General features: G+C 44.7%; 1 protein-coding gene across 7 annotated transcripts in view; it reads right to left on the bottom strand.

Moving 5' to 3' along the window:
• RNF123 (ring finger protein 123) overlaps positions 1–24,171 on the bottom strand; it is a 169,456-nt gene that overhangs the window by 4,232 nt on the left and 141,053 nt on the right. For 4 of the 7 annotated variants that reach the window (XM_053296836.1, XM_053296834.1, XM_053296837.1 and 1 more), the window contains 2 exons: positions 11,614–11,756; positions 2,508–2,602 (listed from right to left, as the gene is read on the bottom strand). In XM_053296836.1, the coding sequence (XP_053152811.1) occupies positions 2,508–2,602; positions 11,614–11,756 (238 nt within the window). Of the gene's footprint in view, positions 1–2,507; positions 2,603–5,226; positions 5,502–11,613; positions 11,757–21,266; positions 21,398–24,171 lie in introns of those variants that run through there. The other 3 variants (XR_008316317.1, XR_008316319.1, XR_008316318.1) reach the window with 3 other exon arrangements.

Raw genomic sequence — 24,171 nt, 5'->3', positions numbered from 1 at the left:
CTGGGTGGTTCACAATATAAAACCAATTAAAACATCAACACAATTAAGACAATTTAAAATGCAATAAAAACTCTAAAACCAAAGCTTTAAAACTATAAACCAAAAGCCTGACTAAACAGGTACGTTTTTAGGTCCTTCTTTAAAACATTCAGAGAAGGGGAAACTTTAATTTCATTAGGAAGCGCGTACCAGCGTCCTGAGGCAACTCTAGAAAAGGCCCCGTTTCGAGTCACCACCAACCAGGCAACTTCCCCAGATGACCTTAACAGGCAGTGGGGTTGATGAAGAAGGCGGCGCTCTCTTAAATACCTCAGACCCAAGCCGTTTAGTTGGTGAAGCAGCTTGGTGAATAGAAGATTGTCCCTGCTGCTGAGCAGATGGAGTATGCTTAGCTGCACTAAGCTCACTCTGAGTAGGCCCTAGCCATCCATGACATTTGGCACCAAATGTAATGGAAAAATCAAGTTGGGTCTCCACCACCAAGATGCAGTTTGAGGCCCTTGTCACTCCCTTGCCAATTTTGTCCTGTTTAGTCTTAGGGAGGGAGGGAAAAACCCTTATAATGTTCTACTTCTAAAACGGAACTTCTTTTATTGGATGTTCCACAAAATGTTGCTGCCTATAGCTGAAATAGAGCGAATCTAGGTATATAGGATCCCTGTTTCCAGATGACAGTATAATTTAAGGGAGGACTCTGCCCATAAACAAGAAGAGGGGAAATCCCAGTGAGCAGATTACCCTATTGCCGCTGAGGGAGAAATTGAGATTTTTTTTTAAAAAAAGAACTAGCTAAAGATACAAAGCAAAGCCTTTCAGGTGCATATATGCATAGACTATTATCTTTCAATCTGATTTTTGAAGAGTTTGTAAGAGGCAAGCTCAGGGGCTTTGATGGAGTTGAGATACATGTGGCTAGACCTCTATCTTTGCACTTATTCTGCAACAAGTCCAACCTGGCTTGATGCTCCTTGCTAAGGTTCATAGCTTATTTATTATTTATTATTTTATTTATTCGATTTCTATATCGCCCTTCCAAAAATGGCTCAGGGTGGTTTACACAGAGAAATAACAAACAAATAAGATGGCTCCCTGTTCCCAAAGGGCTCACAGTCTAAAAAGAAACATAAGATAGGCACCAGCAACAGTCACTGGAGGTACTGTACTGGGGGTGGATAGGGCCACTTACTCTCCCCCTGCTAAATAAAGAGAACCACCACATTAAAAGGTGCTTCTTTGCCAGGTTAGCAGGGGTTGTTCCAGGACTGGCCTTGATTATGACTAGGAGGCCCAGGGACAGAGTATTAACATCCGCCCCCTCCCTCCTTTGGAAGCAGCCTTCATGCAGCTCCAAGCTGCAGCTGGAAGATGAGCAGCCACATTAATAATTCAGACCCAGCCCCTGGCAGGGCTCATGTTCCTTGCTGGATCACTGCTTCTCTCTGGAGGTCACCCAGACACAGCAACACTTACAGGGGTACTTCAGGAGCCAGATTCACTCTGGGCAGTTTCTGTGCTGCACCTCTATTCTGGAGGTACTTTCAACATCCCCCTGCTCAAAATCCTTCAAGAAAACTGATGCTTGAATTGTGCAAATTCATGAGGTCTGCTTACAGTCTCTGTTTATTTTGCAGTTTATTGTGCTAAGATTTAGGTTTTCAACAAATATGGAATTGCTTGGCAAGGGCTGGGAGGAACTGGCTATGGAGATGAGATCAGCTGGGGAAAAGTAAGTCTCATTTCAAGGAAGGCAGTGGAATGCTGTTGCACTGGGACATTTGATTGTTCATTGGGTGTTTGTTGCAAATCATAGAGTTGGAAAAAAGACAGCGACAGCCTCACTTCTTCTGTAGCTCACAAGCATGTGCTATATGCTGTCACTTTGTTGAGGAAACATGCAGCTTAGGAATCCTGGCTCTGACACTCATTCTATGTTGCTCTACAGAGTTTAAGATGTTCTTAGCTTAGGAACTTATAATGTTGATTACAAGGCACAACCTCTGTAAGTATGGGCAAGACAGCTCTAGTGCCCTCTTCAATTGTGTTCCCAAAGTATTAGGAAAATACATTGTCTTACAGAAGGTTCAAAACTGAATTGAGTACTCAGGACCCAGACCTCAAGCTCTGTCATAGGGCCTGGATGCAGCCTCATATGGACTCAGATGCCTATGCCAGATCAGCTATCGAGGCAAAGGACAGGCATGCAATGCTGGCAAATGAGACCAGCAACACTCCTTGTATCTGCATAGCACTGGGAATGCTAGGTGCCCTAGTGCTGTTGTGGATGCAAGTTATCAAGATCCCACCTGGAGAGAACACCAAGGATGGTTCCAGAGTGGGGAGGCAAGCACACCATGAAAAGTGGCTTGCCGCCCTCCAGCGCTCCATTTTTGTTTCAGAAAACTAATATGTGGGACACAGCTCGCCCAACCATAAATGCACTTTGGCCCTTGTGTGTCCCTCTTGTGTTTTTTCCTGGTGCCACCGTGGGAGATCATTGGGGCACTTACCAAGGTGGATGCTGCAGCCTGTTTGGACTCTTCACTCAGGTGGCCCAGCATCTGCTCTACCTTGGCCAGCTCTTCCTGGCTGATATAATCAGTGTCTGCAAAGCAACACAAAGAGTAATGATGAAGGAAAGGGTGAAATGAGCACCGGCTCAAATATCACAATTCAGGGTGGTGGAGGGCCTGTTATAGGTTTCTTTTCTCAGCCTCCTCCCCAGGGTTTGGTTGGGAGGGATGAGATGAAAGCTGCAGCAGAGGTGGTTGGCCACATGGTGGCATAATCCAGCATGACTTCAAAGAGCAAATCAGTTAACCCTGTGAGGTGCAAAGAGATGGGGCCACCTTAGATTCAACATCACCAAAAAGCTACTCAAAACTGCGGTGTGGAAAACTGATAGTTTCCCCAAGCCACCAGAGAACAGCATGAATAGAAAAGCTTACGCAGGGATGTCTTCTCAAGGCATACTGCATCCACAACTCCAAGTGTCTTGTCACAAACAACCAGACAAGCTAGATGCACAGTCCCTTAAGACAGACACCAAGATTTCAAAGCAGTTTACATGACAAAAGAAAAGAGGAAATGGCCCCCTCTCCCAAAAGTATTCAAAATCTTTCCCAACAAAATGTATAAATGGGTGAAATGTGCAAATGTACAAGCCAAGAAGACTGTGTCATTATGCTGATGGCATGAAAATGGATGTTAAGGAGGACATCCAAAGCGGTGGGGTATTTGGTCTGTCTCTAAACATGGTAAAAACTCTCTGGTGTCACAAGGAAAGTACAATACGTTCTGCTGAGCAAAGGAGGGGAACAATTTCCTTGCTATGACAAGAGAGACAACATTACAGGCCTCTCACCACAACATATGAGGAAGTTTGTGAAAAGACCTTCTGAAGCATGTTACTGCATGCATGCAAACATGTCTTCCCAACTCCATTTACACACCTGACATACATTGCACTGTCATACTACTTGCTCTTTATATGGAAGCCTTTTCCAGCTTGTTTAGGTTGTTCAAATTTGATGCCTCAAAGAACTAGCCAGAAGCAGCATAATTTTTTCCTGCTGGGTTCAGCAGAGAAGATAATTGGTCCAAGAAGGTGCAGCATAACTTTGACAAGGCTATGTGCCAGAGCCTATGAAAATTACCTCTACAAACTGAGCCTAATACTTGCTGCACCAGGAAATACATGTCGAGGACAGAGCATACCAGCTGCTGGGGCACTTCAGTGTCATCAAATGGTGGTGATGCTGGCAGATAGACAAGTAAGCACTTTGGGGATCACTTTCTGATGCGGGATGGGCAGCAGCTTTCCATCCACAGGTCAGAAATAAAATAGGAATACAAGTGCTTCACTGCAGGATAAGGGGATTCCCAGCCAGGCAAAGGCTGCAAGAAGCTATGCACAGTGGCTATGCAAAGGGCAAGGCCAGGGGCCTACTTATAAAGGATGCTAGACAGACAGGGAGGCCTTGGCAAGGTTCATTCTGGGAAACAATTAACAATAGTCTTTTTAGAGATAACTTGCAGTGTGTTACAGAAAGCAGAGGAGAATCAGCCTGTGAACATAACATAAGAACAGCCCTGCTGGATCAGGCCCAAGTCCCATCTAGTCCAGCATCCTGTTTCACACAGTGGCCCACCAGATGCCGCTGGAAGCCACAGACAGGAGTTGAGGGCGTGCCCTCTCTCCTGCCATTACTCCCCTGCAACTGGTACACAGAGGCACCCTGCCCTTGAGGCTGGAGGTGGCCCACAGCCCTCTGACTAGTAGCCATTTGATAGACCTCTCCTCCATGAAGTCATCCAAACCCCTCTTAAAGCCATCCAGGTTGTTGGCTGTCACCACATCCTGTGGCAGAGAGTTCCACAAGTGGATCACGCGTTGTGTGAAAAAGTACTTCCGTTTGTTGGTCCTAGACCTCCTGGCAATCAATTTCATGGAGTGACCCCTGGTTCTAGTGTTGTGTGAGAGGGAAAAGAATCTCTCTCTATCCATTTTCCCCACACCATGCATGACCTTATAGACCTCTATCATGTCTCCCCGCAGTCGTCTTTTTTCTAAACTAAAAAGCCCCAGGTGTTGTAGTCTTGCCTCATAAGAAAGGTGCTCTAGGCCCCTGATCATCTTGGTTGCCCTCTTCTGTACCGTCTCCAGTTCAACAATGTCCTTTTTAAGATGTGGTGACCAGAATTGTACGCAGTACTCCAAGTGTGGTCGCACCATAGTTTTGTATAAGGGCATTATAATGTTAGCCGTTTTATTTTCAATCCCCTTTCTAATGATTCCTAGCATGGAATTTGCCTTTTTCACAGCTGCCGCACATTGGGTCGACACTTTCAACGAGCTGTCCACCACAAACCCAAGTTCCATCCCTCTCCTGGTCCGTCACCGACAGCTCGGATCCCATCAGCATATACTTGATGTTGGGGTTTTTCGTCCCAATGTGCATCACTTTACACTTGCTAACACTGAACTGCATTTGCCATTTTGTCGCCCACTCCCCCAGTTTGGAGATCCTTTTGGAGCTGCTCACAATCCGTTTTGGATTTCACTACCCGGAAGAGTTTGGTATCATCTGCAAATTTGGCCACATCGCTGCTTACCCCTGCTTCTAGATCATTGATGAATAAATTAAAAAGCACTGGTCCCAGTACAGATCCCTGGGGGAACCCACTTCTTACTTCCCTCCATTGTGAAAACTCTCCATTTATACCTACCCTCTGTTTCTTGTCTTTCAACCAGTTAGCAATCCACACATGTACTTGTCCCTTTATCCCATGACAGCTAGGTTTCCTCAGGAGTCTTTGATCAGGAACTTTGTCAAAAGCTTTTTGGAAGTCCAGGTAGACTATGTCAACTGGATCACCTTGATCCACACACTCGTTGACACTCGTTGTGGTATTCTCTGCAATCTGATGCCTTGTTTGTAGCATACATTTTCATATTATCAGCAAGAAGCTGGGGTCAGAAACAGGCAGGAAAGCCCCACCTGCTAAATTCACGTAGAAGGAAAGGCTATCAGACATCAACTCAGGGGCATAACTACCATTAGGCAAGGGGAGTCAGTCGTCTTGGAGCCCCACTGCCTCAAGGGGCCCCCCAGAGGCACGTCACATGACTCCCCACCCACCTGTGTTGCACCCCCTATGAATTATGTTGAGTCTCTTGGAGATCGGCAGGAGCAGAGAGTAAAAAAACCCCAGATTTAATGTGAACCGGATATTCACCGTATTCATAATGGGGATGTGAGTGTGAGTGCACTATATATTGTGAGTGTGTTTGTGTGTGTATATCAGCGAGGGGCCCATTTTAAAATCTTGTCTCTGGGCCCACTCCAGCCTTGCTACGCCCCTGCATCAACTCCTGCATACTTGCACACAATAGCCTTCACAGGCACAGCCCGTCCCATCCAATGAACCCCACTGGGGTTCAGATTTTCTAATTAACAGTAATCCCAGAGCACCTAGTGTCCCTGAAACATTTGGAAAACTGCTGCAATAAGAGACTGATATTTGGTGGTGGTGTGTGTGTGGGTTTTTTTAATCTGTTAACTCAGGGAGGGAGGAAGAAAAAACATGAAGGGAGGGGGAAGGAAGAGTGGAGAAGAGCAAGTGGAGGAGAGAGAAAGAGAAAAAGAAGGGAGGAGGAAAAGAGACAGAAGGAAGGGCAAGGGACGGGCCTGAGCCTGTCAGCAGCCTGACAGGGGAATGAGCGGCCATGGCGGCACTGGCAGCAAGGAAGGGTCCAGGCAACCACTGCTGCTGTTTGGGGCTACTGAGGCCATTGTCAGAAGGAGGCAGGCAGGCAAGGGATGGGCCCGGGCCTGTCAGCGGCCGGAGGGGAACGAGGGGCCATGGTGGTGGCAGCAGCGAGGAAGGGCCCGGTCACTCACTGCTGCTGCTCCTGGAGGGAGGAGCAGGAGCGGGGCTCGGGTGAGGGTGGGGAGGTCTCTGGGGATAAGGGGCTGCAGCTTGGCCAAGAGGTGGCAGCAATGCTGCAGCCATGACCAAGAAGGGTGAAGAGGATGGAAGCAATGGGATGGAGGAGGAGCAAGAGTGCAGACCAGGTGAAGGAGGGGAGATCTCTGAGATGAGGGGAGCAATCAAGTACTAACGGGCAGATGCTCTAGAGCGTGCAAGAGTTCCAGCATTGAAGCGGAGAGAGATAATGGTTGCGGTCAGGATGCAGAGGTGGAGGGCCGGCAGGCGAAGCCCCTCTGGCCAGAAGAGGTGGGTGGACGGCGGGTGAAGTCCCGCTGGCCAGGAAGAGGAGGCGGTGGCGGGGAGAAATGATGGCGGTGGTGAGGAGGTGGGCAGACAGCGGGTAAAGCCCTACCAGCCGGGAGGAGAAAGTGGGAGGCGGTGGTGGGATGGCCTGGCCCTGGCCTGCCCAATGGGGAGAGCTGCGGAGGGGAGAGCGAGTGAGCTGCGGGGGGGGGGGGAGAGCGAGCGAGCGAGCTGTGGGGGGAAAGCGAGCAAGCGGTGGGGGAGAGCGAGCGAGTGAGCGGCGGGGGGAGAGCGAGCGAGCGAGCGAGCGGCGGGGGGAGAGCGAGCGAGTGAGCTGCAGGGGGGAGAGCGAGCGAGCGAGCGAGCTGCAGGGGGGAGAGCGAGCGAGTGAGCAAGCTGCGGGGGGAGAACGAGCTGCGGGGGATGTCACAGGCTCAGTATACAACTGCACAGATGCTCTGTGCGGAGTCAGCTAGTATTCTCTAATTTGTAAAGGATTGTTAACAGAATTGTAGAGTAAAGCTTCTAAATGTTTTAACTGCTCAGCAGTTGCAGTGTGTGTGCAGTTAGAAGCACTGCAGAACAATCTGGACTACTCCTTCCCATTTCCTTGGGACACAGCTTTCCAAGGCTCAGCGGAGATTCACATGGAAACCACCACAAAAGAGGAAGCTGATATTATACTTGAGCTAAGAGGTGGTTTATTATATTGGCCAACTGGCTTTTGTCAGATGCCTCAGTTTTGTAAACACCCTGGGTGTTTTTTTACCCATACATGCATTCAGATTAAACAGACACAGGAAAGGCCTGAGGCACTGGGTTCTTCAGCCAGTCTTCATATACAGAGGCAGCAAGAGTCACACTTTAAGCACATGCTATAGGGCTGTGTGTTAGTCCAGTGTTTTTCATTGTAGGGCACAGGGGTCAGTGTAGGGTTGCCATCTTGGGATTTTTGGAATGGATTTTATACTATTTTTAATCCCCTCCAACTATTTTCTTGTTGGAGGAGGTATCTGGAGTCCTAGCCATGCTGCCATAATTTGCCTACCTCCTCCCACCTGCATTTCACTTTTCTTCTCAGCAGCTGACTACTGTTCAGCAGCAGCAGAGAAAGAAAAGGGTTAAAAACCAGCCCTGCCTTCTCCCAGCACCAGCAGCCACTGCCTGATTGGTCCTCCTTGTCTTGTGCTCCTCCCCCACTTGGCATTTGAATGCAGTTGCTGTGGGAGGAAGCAATGAGGAGCTGGAAGCAAAAGCTGACTAGTGGGGTCTCTCCCTCAAGGAAAGGAAAACAAACGCTATCTGTTTGTTTTGTGTGTACTAGGGTGTTTACTAGCTCTGATTTGGTCTGTGGTTTTCTTCTTCTCTCTCTTGTGCCTTTGCCATTACTGTGTTATTATTTATTAGAAATATTTATATGCTGCTTTTTTAGCAACAAAGTTCTCAAAATATAGTGGACAAAAATACCCCCAAATTCATGCACATGGCTTCACTCTTCACAAATGGTTAAAATAAGCATTAAGTATCCCCCCCCATCAAAAGTACATTATTTTTGGCCTATTTTTATGCACTCGCTTCAAAATAAGAATTTGCAAATCAAATCATAGGGGGTGTGTTTTAAAGGCTCCCTTGCTCTTGAAATGCTTGCTTATCTTTAAATCCTAAGCCACTGGGGTAACTCCACATATACCACTCTGCTATCCTGTTTAAAATCAGAGCGGTGAATATATAGTTCTACACTGACAACAAATTGGTGGCTTTTCCTTCTGTTGGACATGCACTATAAATGCATATGTTCTTTGCTTAAATGTAGTTCATAGAAGGGATCAAACTGGGCTGCTTACTACTCTGATTGTTTTTGTTTAAATGCTGATTTTTCATCTGAGTTTATATGGTTAGGATTGGAGTGCATGTAGCTAGAAGTCCACATAAATATGCATAGGAAGCTGCCTTATACTGAGACAGATCATTGGTCCATTTAGCTCAGTGTTGTCTACATTGACTGGCAGCCACTCTCCAAAGTTTCAAGCAGGAGTTTTCCCCCCCGCCCTACCTGAAAATGCTGCTAAGGATTCAACCTGGGACTTTTTGCATGCAAAGTGGAGGCACTTCCACTGAGCTACAAGGAGAATGTCTTACAGTGCTCCAAGGAGAATGTCTTACAGTGCTCAAGTAGTCTCCCATTCAGAGGCAGACCAGGCTGGACCTTTCCCCCACAGTTACATGAAATTAAATAAACCAAGTGTCCCAATGGGATTCTGTGATCCAGAGGAGAGCGTTCGAACTGCAGAGAAAGGGGTATGTGTGGTGGCTTTCATTTTTTCCTTTACAAATGCGCCAGATTTGTCCAAATATACATATATGAATTAACATATATACATTTTATGCAATTTTTAATGCCAAGTGGAGACTTTTTGGGTGCAGTGTCCACTATTGCGGTAATGGGATTTGAATAATTTTGCCCTCTGGACCTGGCAGCCTTAGGCCAGTGGCAACTCCCATCAACCCTAAGTGTGGCTCCCAGACTAATTGCTTATTGGGCCAGTGTGCAGCTTTGGCCAGAGCTGAATACTCTACACGGCCCCCTGGCACCATGAGATGACGCCCATTCCCGCCACGTGGTGCTGTGCCTTGCCTAGTGCTTCTTTATGGGAAACAGCCCCCTTGAGTCCCTGCACCATCTTGGAAGGTGTGCACAGAGTGCTGTGAGGCATAGCCCTTCCCAGAGCTTTCTTTCTAGAGTGCTTAAGAGAGGGCTCTGTCTCTCTTCAAGGGCCCTCCCAGCACTGAGGAAAGCACAGTACTGTGCAGAGGTCAACACAGTGGGAAATGGCTCTCACATTGAAGGTTTGGGGTTTTTTGCCCAAGTGGCTCCTGCCTGAGAAATAGTGAAGATCACTGTGTTAGTCATTTCCATGTTATGTACGTGTAATCAGGGGGGCAGCAACTGGCCAGGGAGAAAAGTTCCAAGCTTTTATCTATGGTAAAATAGTAGTCATGTGGGGATTGCAGGGGTGGGGATTGGGTTTTGATTGGGACTGCAGAGGCGGCAAAGGATCAAAGCCGGCCTCCTACAGTCCAGATTTCCCCTGCCTTGTTTACCAGAGACAAGTATGCAGCTGCATAGTCTGCACATAAAGTAATATGCAGTCGTCCCCCCCCCCCCGCCAAAAAAAGAATTGACAGGATCATCTGAATTCAGCAAAGACAGCTCTGTTTGCTGCAGGGACTCTCTTATAATTCACTCCAGCAGTTATGCACAACCTCCCAACATGTAATGCCTCACTTTGTCATTAGCTCCAGATCTCCACAGAAGTATCAGTTTCTAGAGGATGTGTAAATAAAGCCTGCACTACACCTTAGGGATCAGAATTTCCTCCATCTTGATGTTCCACTTGCTATCCTGAGTCTGTCTGTCTGCCTGTCTCTCTCTCTCTCTCACTCTCACTCTCTCTCTCACACACACACGTACGTTTCTATTTAGAGACGGACAAATACACATTTCCAAAAGCATCACCAGCTACAATATACAGCTCCTTTTTGTATAGAGGAACACTGCTTTGTATCTCTCTCTCCCTCCATCAAATGTGCAGCAGGTAATGGGAAGTTCCGAGGCTGGCTTCAGTCCAATGATTTAATAGGATTCTTTGGAAATCTAGCTTTGCCAATTTGGGACCACAGTGAAACACAGGGTCCTTTTATAATACAGCCAGCCAAAAAAACAAAGGGGCAAGGAAGCATCTTCCACTTCCGACAGCCACTTCAGCTACATTGGAACCATGTCTTCTTGGCATATCCTTGCCTCTGTATTGTCTTTAGAAGCTTCTCAAACCCCCTTTCAGGTATCCAAGGCAGGCATATTCTGCAATCTCCCACCCACCAGGAGGCATGCAAAAGGCTCAGGGCACAGAGAAAATGACAACACAAAAGAGGAGTTGAAAACCCTTTACAGTTAGGCCACGCTTTTAGTGTCCAGGTAGAAAATGACAGGCCAGTTGGAGTATAAAATAGTATATTATATTAGTATGTATATTATATTAGTATTTTCTTCTATAGGAAGTATTGTTTTTTGCTGGCCTTCTTTCCTCAGAACTGGAAGTAAGTCAAAAGGAAATTTTTAAAAAGGAAAGATGCAAACCTTTGCTCCTCTGAAAATATATGCGGTGGGGAGGGTATGCACACTGAAGAATTGCTCTGGATAACCCATGTATGCACTCATAGTGAAGCACAAGAAGTGGCAAGTGTCAGGGGGTAATAAGACTGACCATCCACAACACAAGCTACCCATATTGCTGGCAATCCGCTAACTCCCCTCCAGTATAAGCTACAGTCATCACACCACAAAGCCCTAATCTGTGATTTTATCCTGTCTTGTGTTATTGCACTGTTGTTTTATCTTGGATGTGTTTTAACTGGTGTGTATATGCTTGTTTACTGTAAAGGTAGCTTTGCCTTTGACTATTTCTTAGGAAAACAGCTTATGAACTTATATATAAATAAATATGGATAAAAACTTGTTCCTTATTTCAAATCTTGGGGAATCCTTCTCTAAGCTGGGCTACTGTGTGTGAGTGGAGAGAGAAGAGGAAGCAGATAGTCTCTCCATGTAGCTCTCAGAAAGCACATGTCTTGTGTGGTTTAATCAAGCCTCAAGTACAAAGGCATCACTGAAGGGCAGGGAGGGGGAAAACTCCACCAAGATGACAATGACAAGATACTATTTACAGGCTCTATAGCAGAGATCACATTGGCCACCTTTACAGCTTCACTACAGAGGGCACCTCAGAATTACACAGCTGTCACTGGCAAGAGTTAAATAGCCATGCAGGTCAAGCAGCCCGCAGCATATATAAGCACAACAAATCAGAAGATACTTACAACTCTGTAGGGAGAAATGCTTCTTGTCAGCAGAAGATGATGCCATTCCCAGTACTAAAGGCTCTGTGTGGCCCAGCAAGTACTGAATAGAACGGAGCTGGAAACAGGGATCTGCCAGCAGCACAGCTGTTGCCCGCTCAGCCCTGGAAAGACAGACACACTCTTTTTTAAGCAATTGGCCTTGGAATGGCAGCATGCCCCATTGCTCACAACAATCTCTATGTGACACAATAAAGTTGTCATCATGAGAACCGGCACAATTGGGAGATAAAACGTCCTCCCAAGCCTTAGGACAACGTTACTCCATAAAACTGTAACACAGGTCAGGCTTGTTCTCACAACAACTACACCGAGGCCATCACAGACTGCTCCAGTTGTTCACCGGGGCCCTCATACAACAAAGAAAGCTGTGGGCACAGTAGCAATGGGAGGGAAAGAAGTCATAATTTGATCAGAGTGCCACAATCAGCTTGGTGCGGCCTATTGTGGAACAGGGTCTTCAGGTCAGTCTGCTTTATAAGGACATCTTCCTGCCAAGAACAGAGTCCTCAAAGGCTAACACATTTGAAAGGCCTGTCTGTCTTACTCTCTTCTAGATGGAAGATGCCATTTAAAACTGAGGACACTCAGTTTCTGAAGCTAGTTCCTCAGAAGCTAATAGGCCTGTGAACATTCAGAAAATTCAGATTCAGATTTGACCAGATCCGAATTTGACAGTATCAGGTTTGGATTTTATGGGCTCTGACGATGTCGGATATCAGATCAGACTCGGAATTAGAATTCCAATTTAAATGTGAATCCCCCCACCCCATAGTGGTCAATGGGGATTTCGGGGAGGAAAAAATTACTGTAAAGGGCAGATTCCTCCACATGGGGGTGGAATGATGGTCCAAGGAGGTTCTTCAGTTGCATACATTTTTGTAACATCTTGGCTTCAAACAAGCCAGATGTCACCATTTTAAACAATGTTTAAAGAAAAAAAATTAAAAATTCACCAAATATCAGGGAAGTGACCCATAGGTTTGAAATAAAAGTTACATAGTCCTTCCAATGTGGATTTCATGTGTGCCAGATTTCATAACTGTATGCCCATCCATTCTGAAGATGTAAAGGGGGGGAGGGGGCACGCTGTCACCCCTTTTCATGAAAGCAAAGAGCAGACCCCTCCACATGCTGGAGGAATGGTGGTCCAAGGAGGGTCTTCAGTTTCAGAAGTTTTTGTAACGTTCTGGCTTGAAACAAGCCAAATTTCACAATTTTAAACAAAATATTTCTTAGTTTACCAAAAATAAGGGGATTAACCAATTCTCTTTGAATTCACTACAGAGGCCCGTGACCCCCTTCCCCACATGTGTGGGGAGTTTCAAGGCTCTAGACCAACCAGTGATTTCTAGTGAATTTCTTTCGATTTCCCCACTCACCATTATGGGGGAAAATCCTATTCCATTTTGCTAATTCAAAAATTCTGAAGTATTTACAAAATTAATTTTGATATTTTGGAATTAATTCTGACTTTACTGATCCATTAAAAAAAATAATTAGGATTTTACCTATTTGGGGCAATTTTGGGAAAAATCCGAATTTTCGAATCCAAATTCGCACAGGCCTAGAAGCCAATAGCTTGTGCAGAGACATGTCACACACCATAGCTTAGCGAGGAGCAAAAAATAAAACTGACTTGAAGAGAGGTGATCCTCTGAACCTCACACTATCAGAGGGCAAGGATTCCCAAAAGATACAGCATGTAGATGATGTGCACGAAGCGAACTGTTTGGCACTGCCAGTGGAGGTGGGGGAGAGCTGTGAGTGGAATCTTTAAACATAGTAGGTCCTTACCTGCATGCACAGATGCCATGTGCATGCTGGCACCATGCGCGGGTTCTTGGGAGGAGCGCCGCCGCAGCAGCAGGAAAGATGCATGGGGTGGTGGAGAGCAGGTAAGGACCAGCTCTCCACCTTTTAAACGATCCCACTTGCCACTCCTTCCCCTCCCGCTGCCACCGAACCTTTGCACAAACCTTGGTTCATGCACATCCCTAACAGCATTCCGGCAGTTAAACCAGGTCTTGAACAGCAGACATTTTATTCTTCATTTGACTGACATTTGGCTCACGAATGAGGGACAGCTGCTTAGCAACTAGACTGGCTGACATCTTGCATTTGCTGTAGTAGCTCATGTAAGTGAATCCTGAATCAATGTAAATGCAAAGACGGGAGGATGCTGAAAAACAGCAGAAACCCAACGCTTGCCAGTAAGGAAGGGAAAACATCCCTGCAAACTCATAAACAAAGACATAGAGCCTCTGTATATTCACATAGCAAATATCTCCTTCAGCAGTTCATTATCTCTGTTGCTGGAGAGATAATTAGGACATATAGTTATATTTAGGGCCAAACCAGACCAGATCAGCAGACCCACATACAGAACTGGGTATATTGCCAATTCCTATAAAGAAAGAGAGAGAGAGAGAGAGAGAGAGAGAGAGAGAGAGAGAGAGAGAGAGAGAGCGCACACATATATGTGTGATTACAAACACAGGTGGACAGAAAAGAAGAACCCCATATACATGGAGAGGAGAGCTGGTCTTGTGGTAGCAAGCATGACTTGTCCCCATAGCGAAGCAGGGTCTGCCCTGGTTGCATATGAATGGGAGACTTGATGTGTGAGCACTGCAAGATATTCCCCTTAGGGGATGAAGCCGCTCTGGGAAGAGAGGAAGGTTTCAAGTTCCCTCCTTAGCTTCTCCGAGATAAGGCTAAGAGAGATTCTTGCCTGCAACCTTGGAGAAGCCGCTGCCAGTCTGTGAAGACAATACTGAGCTAGATAGATCAATGGTCTGACTCAGTATATGGCAGTTTCCTATGTTCCTATCTTTCTATTTCAAACTTTCTTTAAGCCTTTTTACCCCTTGTGAGGTTCCCTGATTTTTTTTTGGGGGGGGGGAAGAACAGCTCAATAAGTGTTTTAAAGGAAGGCATGAGTAGAAGAGTTAATATGCACACCCTTGTTTTCCAACATTACAGTTTAACTCCCCCCAGACATCCTGCCACTTCATAGGAATCAGCACGACCCAGGTTGGGACCTACTATCATCACAACTAATTGCACCCTTAGACTATCTCAATAAAACGTCAACTGGGGGGTGGGGGTGGAGAAAGAATGTTCTAGTTCAGGAGGTTTACTTGGATAACAATGTGAATGCATGACATGCAGTTTCAAGAAAAATACTCATCATTTTGATAGGTGGGTGGTGTGGCCCTCTGTGTGCCCTTTCCCCTTTTACTCAGCTTCTATGCTCTCTGAGACCAATCTGGGAGGGTGGAGGAAAGCATTCATGCTTGGTTAAGCCAGCATTGGGCAGTTCTCTTGGGGAGAGAAGAGTCTCTTCCCACTCAAGGGGAGCTGGAATGCATGGTGACAGCAGAGATCAGCCTCACCCCCGAAACAGAGAAAGAGTCTGCAATAGAGGTGGTTAGATCAGACTCACCTTTGGCAGTGAAAGAGAGAAAGCACTCTACCTTCCCAAACTATAAGTGGTCAGACAAAGCCCTGTGCCATCTGTCACAGTCACACAACAAATGAGGAAGGAACATGAAGTTGGTCTGAAGAACCAGGTATGCCACTCTGTTTTGCACTGTTAATTCCTCCCAGCTGCAGAGCAATTTACTCCATCTCTTGGTCATGTTGGATTGTGACCAAAAGACACTAATGAACAAATTTAGTGTTGAAAGCACTGCTCAGGCTGCTAGCTCAAGATAGATAGAGAGACAGATGTTTCCTATTGTTCTTTGAATAGAATGTTAGTTTCCTGCAAGCTCATGTATGGAATTTTAATATGTAACCTGAAAGCTGACAGGATATAAACTGGTTCCAGAAACACGGAGATTATTAATGGTCTACCACCTCCAGGCGCATAGGGAGGCCAGCGGCAGCCCCTGTTCTGTTTGCCGCCATCAGCGCACGCCCCATTTCCAAGCAAATTCCCAGCCAGCGCCGCATGCACAGTGCAGCCGGAAGCAGCTCTCCCTGCTTTAAAAGGCAGGGAGACACGTTCCCGGCCAGGTTGGGATGTCAGCGCTAAGCTAAGCTGCTAAAAATGGAGCCGTGTGGCATGACTCAAAACACAAAATTACTATTGCGGCAGAGGGCAGACAAAATGGTCAGTGATGCTATTGCAAATTCCAGTGCTGGGTTCAAAGAGTGGCTAACAAGTAGAGTCAGGGAAGCTATAAGAGAGAAGAAATCTTCCTTCAGAGAATGAAAGTCCTGCCCAAATGAAGAGAACAAAAAGGAACATAAACTCTGCCAAAAGAAGTGCAAGGGAAGAATAAGGGAACCTCAAGTGGTGAGTATGAAAAAAATACATCCAGGCAGATCCAAAGAGAGACACAGGCATACCCCTCTCAAATAACTGAGTAACTGAGATCATTACAGCCCTCTGATCACCAGATACTCTGTGTTGAATTTGACTCTCCCTATTAAGGAATCTTACTATTATTACAGAAACCATTTGATGTTCTAATGGCTCCACTGTGTTTTGCTAATGGGTTTTGTGTTGTTTCTTCCATTTGTGGTGACTGAAAAGCCCTGTACAGCTTGACAAATTGTAAGAGGAAAGTCCAATTTAGGCATGGAAGCCTAATGGAATTACAATTTGCAAATCTCTTCCTGGTGGTTAAAAGTAATTGAAATTAATTGAATCACTCTTCCTGCTCAGTTTGCAACATAACAAAGGTCCACTTCTCACTGAAACAGTAAACCTTTGTCTGGTTTAGATCACCTCAGAGTACAGGTGTCTTACAACATGGAATGCTCTCTCATGATCAAAACATCCCTAAACACAGAAATCTAGCATGTCAGAGAACATACAAAGCTGCATAGGAAGAGGAACAGGAACATAGGAAGTCAGATTATTGGCCCATCTAGCTCTGTATTGATTACACTAACTGGCAGTGGCTTCTCCCAGATTTCAGACAGGAGTCTTTCCTGCCCTTCCTGGGAAATAAACAAGGGATTGAACCTGGGACAGATTTATGGGGCCTCCTGCGTGCAAAACAGATGCTCCACCACTGAGCTGCAGCTAGGTACAAACTTGCATGTTCCCCCGCCCCTCTTTTTAACATGCAGGAAGTTCTTTAGAGGAAGGAACATTCAACCATGTGAGCCTCCACCTCTTTTCTGAAGTGGTACAGCACAGACAACCGGCTTATCGCTTCAGTACAAATGAGACCAGAGCTGACTTTTTGTCCACTTTTCCTAAATGAATACATGTTTAAATCCATATAGCTTCAGCAGCCAATTTTGGTCCAAGGGTGCCAACATTCATGCCCATTTTATCATTTTTATTGGAAAACGGCAGGTTCACTGGCCTAACTGGTCAGGTTAAACCACTGAATATATGGTTTAAGGATGCATCAGGTCTGTCTAACAAAGCTCTGTTGCTTAACATCGTTCCTTTTGTGGAGAAGCATGTTTGACACTGGCTCTCTGCAATAGTTTCGTTCCCGTTCCCTATAAAACACATCTTGGAAGAGAATGGAAATTTATTCATTTTCCATTTGCTTTTGGCGTATTTCACATATAGAATACTCTGTCTTATTCTGAAGTCATACTTCAAGGGAGATAGACACACGGGCAAAGAAGAAGTTATGAAAACACTCAACGATCTAGTAGACAATGTATATGAAGCAAATTTGAAGGCATTAGTTTGCCTAGAGAAAAGAAGACTGGTGGAAGGAAGAGAAGAATATTGATATTTAAAGGACTGTCAGAAAGAAGAACAATTGTTCATCAAATCTACTTGGTGAACCATATAGGCAAGAACAATTTTAAATTACAGACAGGCTAGTTTTCAGCTAAACATTAGGGAATTTGTCCTAACCCTGCCCAAGAAAGTTACAAATCTCTTTTCTGAAGAAAACAACCAACCCTTCTGGATATGTGATGATCTTCACTTCAACATGTGATTGCAGCAATGCATTTGCCTTTAGATCACATCACACCCAGCAGTCCCAGCCAAAATGCCAGAGTTCTGTTGTGCTAGTCATTGTGCAAGGCGGAAGTATATGAAAAGAGAATATAATGGTTTCTTAACTAATACCAACTTTCAAGAGGGGCTGCTAAACAGAATTTACCAGTGACCTGTACCATTCATTTAGACCAAGGATCAATAATGTGTTTTGAGTAACAATGGGATCATAATCCTTCATGTTCAGGAAACTGAATTTAAAGCTGAAAATCATTATATTCAAAAAGCAGGACAGTTCTACTCCAGAAAGAAGCAATCGCGAAAACAGATTTTTCCAAACTCAGATATGCCATAAACATAAAGGAAGCTAGCCATTTCTAACTAAACCAGCTTTCGAGGACATGAAGTCTTTTTATCTTCCCTATTTGGTTCACGAACTTCGAGAACAAACAGAATATCACTTTTAAGAGGTAGGTCAGTACAGTCCCAGTGCTACGGCCAGGGATATCATAAATGGAGCTCAAGGGCATTTATATTATGGCTGGCAAAACGTAAGTCAAAATAATATCACTCTTAGCAGCTAGCAGGACATATCCAGTCTAAACAGATTACTGGGAAAGACTATTTTTCTATAGCTTGACAGAAGTACTTCTCAATGAGTTTCTAATCATCAAAGAAATGGCATTTGAGAGACAATAACATCATGGAAAAAATACTAAGAAAGTTATCTCAGGGAAGCGTGTTTCCTGCCATAAATTACAATGTAACAACAATACTCAGTATCCTGTGTATCACAACCTTATTTATTTATTTATTTATTTAGCTAGGAAATAAATAAATAGATCAAAATATAGTATACAACACCCAGGTTCTGCACACAAAAATCCAAATTAAATAATAAAGTGGCTCACATCTGAACTAACATGTTCACAGAAATGCTTTCCACTTACACAAGGGGGCGAAGGGGTGATTTTCATACACACACCCCCGAAAATATTCCCTGCAGGTCCCCCAACCTTCAGGGTCATATTTGCAGGGGGGGCATAAGAGGGAAAAGGCAGAATTGATGGAAATCGCCCCTTGTATGAGAACTTACTTGTGTGAATGTGCTAGTCATGATTTCAGCCAATGAAAACAAAATATCCAAATTAAGTACATTTACACAATTGCCTAATTTGCATAATTCATTCCAATATAAGAGTTCCACTTTTATTTTATCAAAGGATTTAGTTGTTTTGTGCATGAAATTCAAGGCTGCAGAGCTACACAGCAGAGGCCCAAGGAGCCAGTTGGTGCCTTCATCTTTGAACATGCAGACTGTTTTTACAAGACATTTTAAACAACAAAGAGGCCATTCTAACCTCATGCTGTGTACTAATTATTGGGTTCTAGAAGAATGAGGCAGCCACTCTTGGAGCTTGCAGAATGCAGATAACAGTGGCCTTTAGTGGCAACCTCTTATACCAACAGGAGTAGTGCAGTCTGATTTTCTGGGAGGAAAAAAGAGGAAATTTCTTACCGGAACACCTATTCTCATGGAATCCCAGAGGGTATTCCAAAACCTTTGGGATGGCTCCTCCCACTGCAAGAGCAGGCAGGGTCCACTTTAGGTTTTGCTTCAGCAAAGGTACCCTCAACCCTACATAACTGGTACAAATACCACTACATAGTACTATTAATGAAAACACAGCTCCATTCCCTAGAAAAAAAGATAAGGGGTGAAGGAACAGCAAGAAGACAAGAAAGAAAAAACCTCCCAGGGGAAACATGTGAAAAAAACAACAAACGTGTGCTGGTCTGGACACAGAATTCATGTTTCCAAATATTAATTACAATTTCTCTCATCAGTAGATCTTTAGCACTGATAAAAATTTTAGATTGTGAGCCCTTTGGGGACAGGAATCCATCTTATTTATTTATTATTTCTCTGTGTAAACTGCCCTGAGCCATTTTTGGAAGGGTGGTATAGAAATCGAATGAATGAATAAATAAATAATGTCAGCCACTGAGTTTAAAATTGCTTATGGCTAGCAAGCAGCAGCTGCTGGGGGGGAGGGGCAGGGGGGAACAATATTGGCTGAAAAACAATGTAGGGGGGAATGATTATCCCCCTCCCACAATGTGCTGCAGTCCCAATCTGGATCAGGCCCACACAGCTGTTTCTTAGGCCCTCCTTTACTATCTCCTGCTAACTTGGCAAAGAGGCACCTTTTTACATGGTGATTCTCTTTATTAGCAAGAGGAGAGTAACTGGCCCTATCCACCCCCAGCACCGTACCTCCAGTGACTGTTGCTGGTGTCTACCTTATGTTTCTTTTTAGATTGTGAGCCCTTTGGGGACAGGGAGCCATCTTATTTATTTGTTATTTCTCTGTGTAAATCACCCTGAACCATTTTTGGAAGGGCGGTATAGAAATCAAACAAACAAACAAATAAATAAACTAAAGAAGAAGGCATGCAAATTCCATGGAGTAACTTTTCTTCCCCTTTTTAACAGGCACTTGGTGTCACGGAAGCCTACTTATTGTGACCATGCACTGCAGGGTCAACACTAGGCAAAGAGAAACAGATTTGAAAAATGAAAAGAAGATGGGAGAGTAATTAGGATTAATTAGGATTAGACTTGCCATTTACCAGTAGCTCTGACAAGAAAAAAAACGTTGCAGGTATAAACTTCTTGTTTGGTTTGCAATGCTTCCCCTCCTAGCAAAGATCAGTAATTATTCTGCAGATACTCATCGCAGTTGTCTAGTTTTTAACATTTTGGTGATTATATCAATACAGGAGAGCAAAAGAAGCTGGTAACATTCAACTCACAGCATGGTGGTTAGAGTGTTGGACTAGGACTGGGAATCCCCATTTAACCATGAAACTCACTGGATGACTCTGGGCCAGTCATGTATCTCTCAGCCTAACCTACCCCACAGGGTTTTTGTGAGGATAAATATAATCATGTAGATCGCTCTGAGCTCCTCGGAGGAAAAGCAGGATATAAATGTAATTCACACATACATATGTACATACATCAGTATAAAAGTGTTATCTCTGTGTGTGCTGGAACGGAAAGGTTTTGAAGGAGGAGATTTCTCACTGTGTAAGGATTAATTTTTCACAGTTCTTTCAGCATATAATATGGATATGGAGAGGCATAAGCAGGAGGGAGGGGAGAGAGGGCTATTCAGCTACTCTGCCATATTGCAGATCTATGCTATCTATTGGACTGCACATCTAAAAGCTGCTGCACAAACATTTATAAGCAATTTCCCATAGGAACTCAGCTAGCAAATATTTTCTTCCAGCCCATCTCTGCTGCTATTGGAAAACAGAGGGTTAAGGAAAGAGCCCCTCACATCCTGCAGCTGCAATTGCCAAATTAGTCATTTGCTGCTCTAATGGAAAGCAATTACCCAGCTTTGATTTTTCACTTCCCTCCAAGAAGGCAGCCTGGGTCTCCCTGAAAACTGGACTCCCGCCATTGCTCTTTCTGCCCCAGCAATCCCTCTGCGACACAGCTGGTCAACTTCCACACCTCCTTAAACAGTGCAGGGGCAAAGGGGAAGGAAATGGCCTGTGCTCGCTCCCTCCCTCCCTGCTCTGCTGAGCAAGATGGGGTTTCTACAGAGGCAGAAGGGCCAGGCGACCCTCAGGCAGCAATGTTTCCCTTTTGCCTGTCATTTATTTTTACCTGCCACACTGATCACATGGAAATCACTTGCTGCATTTGAACCTTTCTCCAGGCAATAACCTCAGCAGGCTGTTCTGACACTGCCAGCACATCCTTCAGTTCATAGGAGCAAGTTGAGGTCATACGAACCACTAAGTAATGAGGGAAAGAGGACAGAATATGCAGATATCAAAAGCAAACAATTCTAAACAAAAGTCATATGTACAAATGGAAGCAAAGGAAGGCAAATCATGAAATAAGTGGAGGTATGAGGAAGCAACTGCAAAGGACAATGGCTGTGGCTGGTCTGAGTCATCCACCTGTCCATGAGAATTATCTCCTCCTCACTTCCACAACATAACCCCTCACATCTCTCCCCCACCTCACATACGTACTCAGACACTTCCTACGCAGAGATAACACTACAGCAAACAACATAGCAAGGTCATCCACACAACAAGCAGCCAACAATCATTGCACTAACATGTGTGCATAATGAAGGGCAATATTCAAGAGGGAGTGGAGAACGCTGGATTGTGAAGCTTTCCTGAATGCTGGAGTCAGCCTTTGCCAGAGCAATGACTGAATTCTAATTCTCAGAGAGAGAATTAGAAGTTTTGTAGCACTACTGGGCATATCTAGAACATTGTCTCTGTTTTAGTAGGACGGAACATTTTATGTTTTGCAATTATTAAGGTGTTACTTATTGGTTGTGGCCCCTCGGCTTTGAAACACCTTCATGGAAGAGCTTCATCATACCCCCTCCCTCAGTGGAGCTGGTCTTGTGGTAGCAAGCATGACTTGTCCCCTTAGCTAAGCAGGGTCTGCCCTGGTTGCATATGAAAGGGAGACTAGAAGTGTGAGCACTGTAAGATATTCCCCTTAGGGGATGGAGCCGCTCTGGGAAGAGCATCTAGGTTCCAGGTTCCTTCCCTGGCATCCCCAAGATAGGGCTGAGAGAGATTCCTGCCTGCAACCTTGGGGAAGCCACTGCCAGTCTGTGTAGACAATACTGAGCTACATGGACCTATGGTCTCACTCAGTATACGGCAGCTTCCTATGTTCCTATGTTGTTTTTAATTAAAGACACATCTTTTTAGAGAGGTTTTTAAAAAAGTTTTACCAACTGCTTATATCTAGTAGGTGTTTTTTTTAAAGTTCTTCATTTTTAGATTTTTACTTATAACTTAATTTGAAACTTTAAAAATCTGTAACTTTTCAATGTGGCTTTAGCTTGGTCTTTTAACTTGTTTAATTTTATTAATTTTTCATTGTTCTATACTGCATCTATTTTATTAATGTTGTGAGCTGCCCTGAGCGGTAGTGTACAGGAGGGGTGGGGTATAAAAAAATTAGATAAATAAATAAATGCTGGTTAACCAAGACAACTTTAGGGGGGAAGAACAAGGGAACGTAATGACGATGCATGACTGCATTCTGTGGTCAAGGCAGCAGCAATCAAATTAAAAGACAAACACCTCGAGTGCTGTTGCAAATTACCATACAACAGTGGTAGAAGCTGTGGCTTGCATTGTTCTACACCACTACAGAGGCATACTGCTACGCTAAAGAGGATAACACTCTCATTTCTTATTTCTATAGCAATTTCCTAAAGCCGGTTGGAGGAGCGGCTCATGAATGAGAGAATAATTCAGTACCGAAATAGAAAGGATGTCACTGCCTCCAGGCATGAGCCTACCCTCAACACAACTCTTCCTGGTGAGGACTCTCTTGGGAAGAGCGTGCAAGGCATGACAGAGTGCCATGGGAGTTGCTCATTAACTTCAAAAGGAAGAAAGGCTCAACCTTACATATCACAATGAAAACAGATGCCTGAACTGCTAGATATCAAAGAAACCTCAACTTGTCTCACTGCTGGACTATATATAAGAATGCCATTATGAATTATATGGTTAGGATCTACTTGGCATCTGGTCCTCAGTTTTCCCCATCTGCAAACTGAAGTTATTTAGTTCCCAAAAGGCCACACTGTACCGACAAGTCACTGGACAAAATTCCAACAAATCTCAACACGGATCACATGTGTGACCTTGGGCATTCACTTTGCCATCTTTGTGTTTCAGTTTCCTCTCCTGCAATCTTCTGGCATTCACACATTATGCTGTGGCTTGTGTACCTTACCACAAGCTTTCCGGTATCTACTAGGCCTGTGCAAATATTCAGCTCTGGATAGCAAAAGCATCTCCCCAGGCTTGCTAGCACCATATGGAGATGAGCATTCCCAATGTGCATCTCTGCACGAGACCCGGCTCCCCAGCTGATTCCCTACCAGTCCTTAAGGCCCCTTAAAGAGTATGGAGTCTTGCTGCATTCCAGCACCATCATGAAAGGCACACAGAGTGTGCTGGGAAGTGGAGGGAAAATGCTGGAAAGGATCTGGTGTGATGGCACTGGTACACAGCAAAGGCTTTGTGCTCTTTAAGGGTCCCTTGGAACTGGCAGGGAGTTGGTGAAAGATCCGGATCCCATGCAGAGGGGCATACTGGGAATGCTCGCCTCTGTACAGTGCCAACAGGCCTATACAGATTATTTCACTTCACTTATTTGGAGCCAAACATCTGCACAGGCCTAATGTCTACATTATGAAACTCTGTGAAGCTTTCTGTTCATTGAAATGGACATAACTAAAAATAAATTTAAATTACAAAAGCTACCACAAATTACTGTGAAGGCCATAGAAGTGTGATTACATCTACCACAAATATACTATGTGAGAAAGTTCTGCAGAGACAGAAATTACAAATTACTGAGAGCAACAAGGAACATGTCCCACTCTGTGAAATGCCCAGAACAACAAGGTCACACTCTTGGTTGTGTTCTCTGTGCACCACCATGAGGCTAACTCTTCTTCCCAAATGCAGCCAAGATCCAAGAATTATTAAATCAAGGAGGCTTCCAGGCACTG

This window comes from Hemicordylus capensis, chromosome 2, assembly GCF_027244095.1.
Source record: "Hemicordylus capensis ecotype Gifberg chromosome 2, rHemCap1.1.pri, whole genome shotgun sequence".
NCBI classification, from domain to species: domain Eukaryota; kingdom Metazoa; phylum Chordata; class Lepidosauria; order Squamata; family Cordylidae; genus Hemicordylus; species Hemicordylus capensis.
The sequence above is the reverse complement of the archived record's forward strand: the minus strand, read 5'-3'. Positions and strand labels throughout refer to the sequence as shown.